We start from the raw sequence: 10859 nt of genomic DNA on the forward strand, positions 1-10859 counted from the left end.
TGTAATTATTTCAAACTATAGGGAGAATTAGCAAGTAATTAAATAGTCTATCCTATATTTGTTACTTAAAAGCGCTAAAGATAAAAATTAGGAAAGATGATGTCAAAATAGGGTATTCGTGCGAATTGTAGTTTTGGGACGGCCCAATTTGATCCATACCAATCCTTATTTGGGGATCTCATAGTAGGTCCAGCAACAAAAGACCAACGTATCCAAATAGCAATTTTCTTCTTCCTCCTTCTGGAAATAATTTCATTGTTTCTCCATTGTTAGGATTCCTTGCAATTTTCTGAATCAGTTTAAAGCTTTGATTCTCCTGTTGAAACTGAAGTGAAGGTTTATTTCCCACTGAAGGGTTCGTGGAAGAAGATCAATTTTTTTTTTCAATGGATCCCAAATATGCAGGAGAAACCTTCAAGTAATTGCTCTTTTAAGTTCTTTTCACCTTCTTCGTATTGTTCTGTTTCTGTGCAGTATGTTTTCTTTTCTTTTTTTAGTTTTGTATGTGGGTTTTAATTTTTCCTTTTATGTTTGTGGTGTAGGCATCTGGAGAAAGAAAGTGAACTACTCTCAAATGCCCATAAAGCAATGTCGGATGAATTGCACAGGCTTCAGGTATTCAATTTAGCCCTTTACGCTTGTTTAACAATTCTATTAAGCTTTCCTTGCGTTCCCAGTAGGACCACATTTCTGGCTTTCCTTCGTGTCACGGCTCTCTTAAGTCCATTGCCATTTTGAACTCAAATCATCATGTCTTATTTATACTTTTTGGAAATTATATTGGAGGTAAGTAGTATTATAAATCATAGTAATTTTTATAGTTAAGAAAATTTACAATAAACACTTGTGCTGAAAGAAAATTGTTTAACTCTCTCTAAATAGTGTAGTGGTAATAATAATAAAGATTTCAGTTTAAATCATCCATTGATATAGAAATGTGAATCTTCTTCTAAAAAATATAGAAATGTTTCTGTTCTAAAAATTCTAGCAGTAGTGCTTTTGTTAGAGTAAAAGAGGGGCCAGAAGAGCTGAGTTTGAGCTCAAACCCTCAACATGCTCTACTAATTCTGGGATCACCTATCAATATCACACTCAAAATCAGTGAAAACATTGGCAGAAAGGCTTCTCATTGCGCATTCGCGTTCGAAGGATAATGCACCCTCCTATCATGGAAACCCTGATCCTATCTTAGAACATAAATATGAACAATTACTTGAGCCACTGATCTCTTGCTTAAATTAAGATTTCCGCCTTTCATGAGGAAAAGAACAATGCACAAGGAAGCGGTAAAGTAGTAAATCTAAAGTATCAAACTTGATGTTGATTAAAGCCAGAAGAGGCTCATTCACATTAGGTCATGGATCAATTTATCCATCAAAGTTGAGAGGATCCCGTTCTCAATATCAACACCCTCTTCGAAGGCTACAAAGCTAAAATCTGTCCACTTCCAGTGTTGTGTGCCCATGTCCTTGTCAACAACCTCATCGGCCATCAACTCTTCCATGCTTGTCCAGCCAGCAATCTCTCTATGTACTCCTTCTGCCAACCACCTTGGACCAATGTTGTCCACTTTGCCCAAGCTTATATAGGGATTCATAGAAGCTATCCTTCTGAGGCAAGTACTGCTTTAGGAGTTCATGCTCTCTATTTCTATATCCCGCATCAATATAATTATTACTTTTAGCATTCAAGGGTGTGGCCTAGTGGTCAATGAAGTGGGTGAGAACCTTGAGGTCTCAGGTTGGAAAATCCAGTGAAGACAATAACACTAGGTGATTCTTCCCATCTGTCCTAGCCTTGGTGGACTGGGTTACCCAGTACCTGTTGGTGGTGGGAGGTGGCAGGTATCCCGTGGAATTAGGAGGTGTGCGAAAGCTGGCTTGGACCCCACGGTCATCCAAAAAAAATAATGAATAATAATTAGTACTTTTTAAAATAAGGTTGTATCTATAGATGAAAGATATTGAAAACAGTACATAAATATAACTAATACATAACCTTCTAGTTCTAAATCTTGGACTCACTCTATCCTTGCTATGAAGCCCATTTAATGTTTTATGTTTCTCTGCTTTCTCAAGACGAGTGTAAGTGGGCCATATAAAAGCAGGTTTATGTCTAACAAAATTGTGCTTTAGGGTCATGATCTTTAAGATATTCTTGCATCTACATGAATGCATAGTTTGGAAAATCAGCCTGTGGAGATTAGGATAACAACATTTTGACTAGGCCATCGGGAGACCGATCTATTAGTCATCCAATAATTGTTTAACTTGCTCTTGAGATAGCATTCGTTTGATGAGATATTTTGATTTTCAAACGAAAACAAAAGAGATTGTTTCGTTTACGGTAAATTTGGTTTGTATTTAGATGAACTTAATCAAGTAGAACAACAAAGTATTATCTATAGTGCCACTGTTATTGGAGGTCCTGCAAGATGACTATTGTGTATGTCGTAGAACATCAGGGTAAACCAATAGTACCATTGATTTTCCCTGGTAGCTTTTTACCAATAGGAAGACCCCCTGAGCCGGGGGGGGTTGTCACCCATGTTGCATCAGCATTCAAACTGACATTGTGGCTGCTGATATTGTGACTACTTTGAGACAAACTCATTATTATTAGCCGCTTGTAAATTTTTGTTGCTTTTGATTTCTTTCCATTTGCCTTTCAATTTAAAAGATCAGTTATGTATGTTGTTCTACTTGTAGGTTGAGGAAGAAATGCTGATGCGCAAGTTACATGAACTTATTTCTCATACTCTAACTAAAAAGGTATATTCACACTTGTAGAATAGCTTTGTGATCAAGTGCTTGTTATCTTAGTTCCTATAACTGCTCACGCAGACTTGCTAAAGTTGTTTCAATGTGAGGACCGTCTCAACCCCAATTATTGGGATCTTTGAGCTTTTTCAATAAATGAAACACTTCTATATCTTGTATTCCTGGCTCTTCCTTTCCGTAGATATTTTAAGGGATAGTCTGTTCAAAATTCTTCTGTTCTCTTCCTTGTGTGTCTTCTTTACGGAACACGCCATCTGAAGGAATGACACAACTGGTAAGATTATTTTCTGAGACTCTGTGCACTTATTGGGTAGTACAACTTTGACTTAACAATGGACAGAGCGTGCTATCCTTTTTCCCCCTCCTTTGTCACACATTATCTGTTACTTGACTCCTGGTTCAATGCTTTAGAAAATTTTAGACGCGTGTGTTAAATATATAGTGTATATCGAAATGATATTTGGTAGTTTTCATTTAGAACCCAAAAGAAAAGAGGCATGGTGGAAAATTGAGTTCTGTAGTCCCTATGTGTGGAGTCGTTTGATGGCTGGATAAGAAATAAATTATCCATGTATTAATTTCTGTATAACGTATACGATGTTTGGTAGGTAAATAGGATATAATTAATTTATGTATAAAATTAATTCGACGTTTGGTTGACAATTTAGAAACCCCGCATAAGTTATGAGGAATCTATGTGTTATTTTATGCAGGATAGAAGGTGAAATAACTAATCCCTACATAAAATAATACATAAATTTACTCTTAACCAATCTCTACATTACTAATACTTGCAGAACTCAAACTGGCTACCGAACGTCCATTTACTGTGCTGATTTCAAACCAAGCTAAAAATTGGAAACCAAAAAGTTATTTGCAAGAATGTTCAACCGACGGGCATAGAGATCTATAACACAATTGTCAAAATATTGAAGAACCTCTAGTTAAGATTATAGATGTGATGTCCTTGATAAAAGAATAATAGCTGAAAAGAGAACTATGCATTTGAAACCTTGCAGCTGATGAATTCTGCGATTCACAGATTAGTTTTTACCTTAGTATCCAGCTGCTCTTTTCTCTGATCGCTTTAGTCTGAGGTTCTAACATACCAACCAACGCTCATCTTTTGCAGAAGGGCTTAAATGATAATGCTGAGGAAAGGCAGAATGACCGGGAAGGAGCACGGGTCGACATGACTACTGGTGCTGATGAAAGGCAGAATGACCAGGAAGGAGCACTGGTCGACATGACTAATGGTGCTGATGGAAGGCAGAATGACCTGGAAGGAGCTGTCATTGACATGACGAAAGGTGATCACTAATGTATAAGTGAGATAGGTATCTGATCCCTAGGCTATCTGTACAGAAATCCATTGTTAGCCTTACACTTTCAGTATGCCATTTTTGGTCTCACATTGCCGATGCTTTTAGATTGCTTCTCACATAGATCTCTCAGCTACGTAGACAGTGATATATGTTTTTTGATAGTATATAGATGATGCAAGCTGTTTCCCACGTCTCTGTCCAGATTTATTCTTGCTTAGTAATTTAATCAACAGAGCTATATTGCAACATCCAGTCCTGCATCGGACACAAGGGATGTTTGGGCAGCTTATATGCTGTCCGCAACCCTTCAATCCACGAGCTATAGCTTTTGTGGTTGAGGGTTGGTGTGTTTGTGACAGTGGGATTATAGCTTAAATATTGTGCAGGATGGAGTTTGAGCTGTTAAGCTGAAGGAATTTCAGACGTCAAACTAATCGTGAATAAAAAGAGAACCAAAGCCAATAAATTGTTGGTTCATCACAAGTTGTGTCCTTTTCTTTTAAAAGGGACTATATATTTATTATATATTGGGGATTAGGATATGTAAACTGCACTAGACAGGTTTCGTATAATAAGCTCAACCGAGAAACACATGGAGGTGGAATCAAATTCAAGACTTCCATTGGAAAGATTCTTAGATGCTCTATTCAACCAACTGGGGCACCACATGAGATTGAGTATTGTTTAATTGAATGATATTGGAGGAACTAGAAAAAGGAAGTCAAACCCTTGTATACTATATAACAAAGAACTGATGAATGTGGAGCACAAAGAATTTAATCAATAGATCAACGTGAACTTGGGAGTCTTGGGACCGTGGTTTTTTACCATGTTGCTTGCACTCTTTAACAATGCTCGGAAGTGTGTCAGATCCTTCAAAATAGTGCATTTTTTAAGAATTCGACTCATCTTCATTAGCACATGGCATTTAGCTACTAATGGAAGAGTCGAGAAAGGGAAAAGTAGAGTGGTAAACTACAAGTACAAATATTGTGCAATATGAAAAATGGAAGTCACTAGTCAAAGAGTTTCTAGTGCCCATTGGCTCATCTAAACTCCTAAAGCAAACTCCTAATTCCTACAAATCTATACTAGAGGTAACACCAAAAACAAATTTTCAACATCTTGATCCCAATTCTCTTCATGCCAGCGCCTTCATTCCATTCATTTTGCATTCCAAAGTTCCATCCATTCTACTTGTATCAAGCAAGAATGAATCGACAATGGAGATAGCCTGCAATAATATAACAAAAATGTTACATTCATCTCATTGACCCTTGTGCTCACAGAAATATGGATAGACAAATTTTTATTCCTTCCAGTTGTAGCTCATTTCACGTTCATTAAGAAAATAATAAACAGAAGGTATAGTTTACTAAGTCAAGTATTTTGTGACAATTTTTTTTCTAAGGTGATACTTATTTTGGGACAGGGGGCTTCTATCTCTACCTAATTTTGCCTAGAAGAACAATGCTTTATATAATGTTACTTAATGCTACTATTCACTTTATGTTCAGTCCATAATTGAAGACATCAAGATTATCAAACAAATAAATTGAAACGGAGGGAGTAATTTTCAAATTGTAGAAAGTGCTTACTTGGATCAGAGTTAATTAGCATAGCTGTGCCTCCAAATCCACAAGTACCACCATTGCCTTTTGTTTTCTGCCAGTAACTATTGAAAGCATAAGAAGCATGAGCCACAACAGTATCAGGGTAAAAACAACTTCCACTAGGACTTATAGCTTCACAATCAGCATCTCCTTCACCACATGCATAATCTAATGCCTCTTGCAATGTCTCTGGTGGCACACTAGGCTTAGCTACACACCATAGTCCACTACTACCATGACCTCCTGTTACTGGTGCACCTACTGGACCCCCACCTCCAACACCACCCCACCCCCCACCATGAGATGGTATACAAGGTGGCAAATGAGGTCCATAAGAAGGACTAATAGGATTGAACAATGGAGGAGCCATATCAGGAGCAAAAGGAGGTGAAATGTTTCCAATTAATGGAGGAAGTGGACTGTTAGCAGCAAATGCTGGAGATGGCAGATTTGGATTTGGGGCTAATGGGGTTGGCCTTGTAGGAAAATTACTGTATTTTGAGTCAAAAATTGAGAGCTTTCTACTTAAGGATCTTCCCTGTTTTGGTTTCTCATTAATCAAGAAAATCTTGTTTAGGCTAAAATTTCCCAACTTTTTCATAGACCCTATATGACTATTCATCAAAGATTCAATCTTTACATCCAAATATCCTAAGTTCACTACATAGGGTGCATTAACATGTTGAAAGAAGTCAAGAAGAGGTTTAATATACTCTTGAGCCAAATCAAGATTGTACAAACCAGAATCTTGGTCCAAACAGTTGGAAGAAAAAGAAGTGGACACTTTGATTTCAGTATGCAAACCCCATCTTGTAAGTGAGTAGTAAATGTTCTTAGCTGATGGCAAGATTAACCTCATTCTGTTTTCTTGATTTATTTTGCACAAAAGTGTGTGACCAACAAGAATAGTAGTGATATTTGTAGCTGGATAGTGAGCTAAAACATTGCTTCTTAGCCAATTTTCAGCTTCAAGAACACTAGTGGACACTCCATAAAGGTCTTGAATAGGCAAAGAAACTGCACTAGTAGTAATGTCAGTTCTTGGAAAAGTCACAAGAGTTGAGAGCTCTACTGATTCATGACCAACTGCAACTGCAAAATTAATTTTATAGAAACTTATAAAACTAAGAAAAAATCCATAAAGAAACAAACAAAATATAAATGTAAAAAACAAGATTTACTTACCATTTAGAGCAAAATAAAGAAAGAAAAGATGAGAAAAGCACCAGGGCATGAACATTTTGTTTTGGAGAGGAGAATGGAAGGAAATGGGGTTTGGTTATAGTGTTAGAATTTAGATGAAATTTTGAGAGTGCATTTACTTGATTTTTGTGTAGAAAAGCTGAAGAGGCAAAAAAGATGTGAAGGGGTTGTAAAGCAAGGTACTAGTTCCTCGTCATCTTTTCTTGTTCATGTTTGACTCGACATATCTTTTAAAATGCAATAAATAAAATAGTAATTTTGTTTTATCATTTTTATTAATTTTAAGCCATTTATTATTAAAAAATAAATAATATTTAATAATAAATTATCTTAATTTTTCAAATTATAAAACTAAACAGACACTATATCAAAATTAATTTTTAACAACAATTACAATAGTTTAATTACCATTAAATATATTTCTAAGACAATTAGCATTCTAGCAATTTTAAATTCAATAACAATTAATTAATACCATAAAATTTAACATTTTTTGGTTAATGTAAATATCTATTGTCATTAAAAATATTTTTATTGTAGTGAAAGGAATTATCTGCTGAGAGGTACAAGTTTGACAGTATGTTGTCCTTTGGCTAATTGTCTTTTAGTTCTGTTTGGAATCTGTGCTTGAAATGCAGTACCAAAGTTCTTGGATAGTGAAAGGAAATACTCCCTCCATTTCATTTTAAATGATTTTTAGGTGGTCATGTGATTTGTTTTGTCCAAATAAAATTTTAATTTTATTTCATAATTTCATGCCATGATTTTAAATCATAATTTCATATTGTAGGGTCAAACGGGCACGTAGAAGAACAAACAAAATGATGTAAATTCACAAGTAATATCGGTGAAGGATCGATATTACCTCTATTTCGAGGAGGTAAGAATGGAGGTTGTTATTTATATATTCAAAAAAACAAACATAATTAAGTATTAAATTTGATAGTATTATAGTTACTTTATATAAAATTTAACATATCATATCATATGAGATTATTTAGTTACTTTATATAAAATTTAGCGTATCAAATGATATTTGATTATTATTTCATAATTTATATTTCATTTTATACGAGTGAAAAATAAAATAATTATATCTTACATAGCTTATATTGATAAATCTATTCAGCCATCAAACGATTCTAAAGAATTTGACATACCAAATATAACTTAATAATATTAATCATATAAGTTTTATTTAAATAAACTAATATACACATGGAAATATGAGACTTCTACAACATTTATTAAATAAAAGTAATTTTCAGAAAATAATTTTAATACTTGATAAATTACTTATTTTGGAATAACAATAAAAATATACTCCAAAATAGGACCTGAAAAGAATAGCGTGTATATAATTTTTTAAATAAATTAACAAGAGTAGAAATTATTTAAAAGGAAATGGAGGGAGTAGTAATAATGTATTAGAGTACTATATTTTATATTGAAATATATAACAGAAAATACAATATTCTAGGTTGCATAATTTTGGAAAAAATTCCTAATAATATTTGTATGGTTTTAATTTTTTAAAACTTTTAGTTTAAAAATGTCATAATATTAAAGTTTATAGTGACACAGAGACCTAAAAGAGAGAGAGACAGCAATCAAAGAAGTTAGCTTTGTTCAGACACCTTTGATTCTTTCTGCTCTGCTTTTTGGTGCAACAGTCAAGACCTTCAGTGGGACCCACATAAATATTTCATGTAACAATTGAAATTAATCAACTTTTTATTTTCAAAATGAAGGAATAATATTTGAATATTCTAAAATCAAATTTTAAGTTGAATTTCGAAGATTTTATAACCAAAACATATTTATACTAGCATACCCTATAAATTTGGTATTATATTCTCAGTTTGTATTTAATTCTTTGGCACTGAACACAATCTTGAGTAAAGTTTTTCAATAGAATACGGTATATTTTTACACTCTTTAATGGAGTAATAATTTTGATTCAAACGCTATTTTGAAAATATTATAATTTCATGAGAAAAGGATTTTGGGATGCTAAATAGGCATTTAGACATGATTTTAAAGTTTTTGTCTAAATATACATTTAGATATCAAAACTTATACTTATCATTTTTTTCCTCGTATCATAAATTTTTTATAATTTATGAAAATTATTATAATTTTCTTAATTATACTTTATAAACAATGTAATAATTAGAACATCCTGCATTAACTAATTATATATTTTTATATTTCTTTTATAGATAAATGCATGTGATTGAATGTTATTATAATATTTCAAATATGTATAAAATCTTACATAACTAATTATTCTAATATAATCTCCCCACACGATACGTTCAAGTTCTTCACGTCTAACATGAATCTTTTTTTACTATAAAATTTAAAATTATAAAAAAGAAAAATAATAATAAAATACTAGACTTATAAGTGAAGTTTTAAATGATAATAAAATTGAAATTATAAAATTAAAAATTGAATGCCTACCTTTTAAGTGAATTTGATATCCAAAAATCAAAACACTAAATTAAAGTTTCAAATATCATAGACGTTACGCCAATTTTATCAAAATTTTAAAGGCATAGTTTCAGATATATACAATAAAGTAATTAGTTTATAAAAAAATTCATCAAAAATTTAAAGGACTGATTTCAAATATATGAGTTAAAGCGCATAAAAAGTATGCACTGTGAGTATACATTATGATACATTAAAAAGGCTAAATAGTTTATTTATACTTTGCATATACACTGGTAATACATTATGATACACTTTACATAAAGTATGTACTGACTATACATGAAATATACATACACTGAATATTCAATTTCGATCAACGCAAAATCTCCTTTGAATTATGGGTAAACAACACAAATTTTACTAATTTAGTAGTTAATTACCTTCCTTCCTGTGAATTTGCAATATTACAAATGCTATCATAATTCACACCTCAGATACATGTATACGTATCCACATACATGTATATTGAATACATGTTAGCCAAATACATATGTATTTAAACAAGAAATGTAACAGAAAGACATGATTTAAGGAGGAAATCGCGTGTGTAACAATTTTTGAGTATCTCGCGGTATAACAACTCCTAAAAAATTTAAAATATTCAAAATTCTTCCAATTGTTTTTAGAGAATCAACAAACTTTACTTTTTTTCTTCCTCAAATTCCTGATAATTACGAACTTTTTTAGTTCAACAAAAGTGAAATATCATTGTATTGTTAACAATCATCTATTTGAAATTTAATAATAAATACATATACATGTTCAAATCCTCCATTACTTAAGGGATCGATACGACTCAGATCTTGATTAACATTGCTGCTTGTTGGATACACATATATTTGATAAGAAATCTTTTGTCAGACAAAATTAGACACAAGACTTAATTAAACTACTACTTATCGAATACACATTTATCTGATAATAAATTTTTATATCAAACAAAATTAGATATAAAAAAAACATTATCAAATATATGTCATTTTATTGTATACAATACAAGATTCAAAATCTTTTTGAGCGAAAGATACATAACATTAATTTCAACTATATAGAGGAATTAAAAAAAAAAACTCAACAAGCAGATTTAATTGCTTTATTTTTTGATGATTTAGTAAAGAAAATCAAGTTAAGAGGAAGAATGGAGAGATGAACATGGGATGAGAGATTGAGTTAATTAGGATTGAAAATGTGAACTGAGGGATAGATTATCCTTCAAATAATTTTTAAAAATGTGAATTGAGAGATAAATTCTATAAAATTTTGCTATTCTGAACTATTTTTGTAGGAAGTGGTGTATCTCACTTCAAATATGATACATACAAATTTTAAATAGTGAAATGGTAGATAATTATTTAAAAATATAGATTAAATTATATATATATATATATATATATATATTTTATTTTTATTTTTTTTTATTTTTTTATTTTTTTATTTTT

General features: G+C 32.1%; 2 protein-coding genes across 2 annotated transcripts; one reads left to right on the forward strand and one right to left on the reverse strand.

The window, feature by feature from the left end:
• The first annotated feature begins 329 nt into the window (after positions 1-329).
• LOC125810407 (uncharacterized) lies at positions 330-4265 on the forward strand. Its single transcript, XM_049489904.1, has 4 exons — positions 330-418; positions 543-615; positions 2709-2771; positions 3913-4265. The coding sequence occupies exons 1-4, from the start codon at positions 387-389 to the stop codon at positions 4099-4101; spliced, it is 357 nt and encodes a 118-aa protein (XP_049345861.1). The 5' UTR covers positions 330-386; the 3' UTR covers positions 4102-4265.
• A 1008-nt stretch (positions 4266-5273) lies between these two features.
• LOC125810383 (glucan endo-1,3-beta-glucosidase 12) lies at positions 5274-7111 on the reverse strand. The gene is made up of 3 exons (XM_049489884.1): positions 6904-7111; positions 5704-6810; positions 5274-5339 (listed from the first exon to the last, which is right to left on the reverse strand). Exons 1-3 carry the CDS (start codon positions 6956-6958, stop codon positions 5308-5310), a joined length of 1194 nt encoding a protein of 397 aa, XP_049345841.1. The 5' UTR covers positions 6959-7111; the 3' UTR covers positions 5274-5307.
• Positions 7112-10859: the final 3748 nt, after the last annotated feature.

The sequence above is a fragment of the Solanum verrucosum genome, unplaced genomic scaffold, assembly GCF_900185275.1.
Source record: "Solanum verrucosum unplaced genomic scaffold, falcon-dt-bn FXZP01000038.1, whole genome shotgun sequence".
Taxonomy (NCBI): Eukaryota; Viridiplantae; Streptophyta; class Magnoliopsida; order Solanales; family Solanaceae; genus Solanum; species Solanum verrucosum.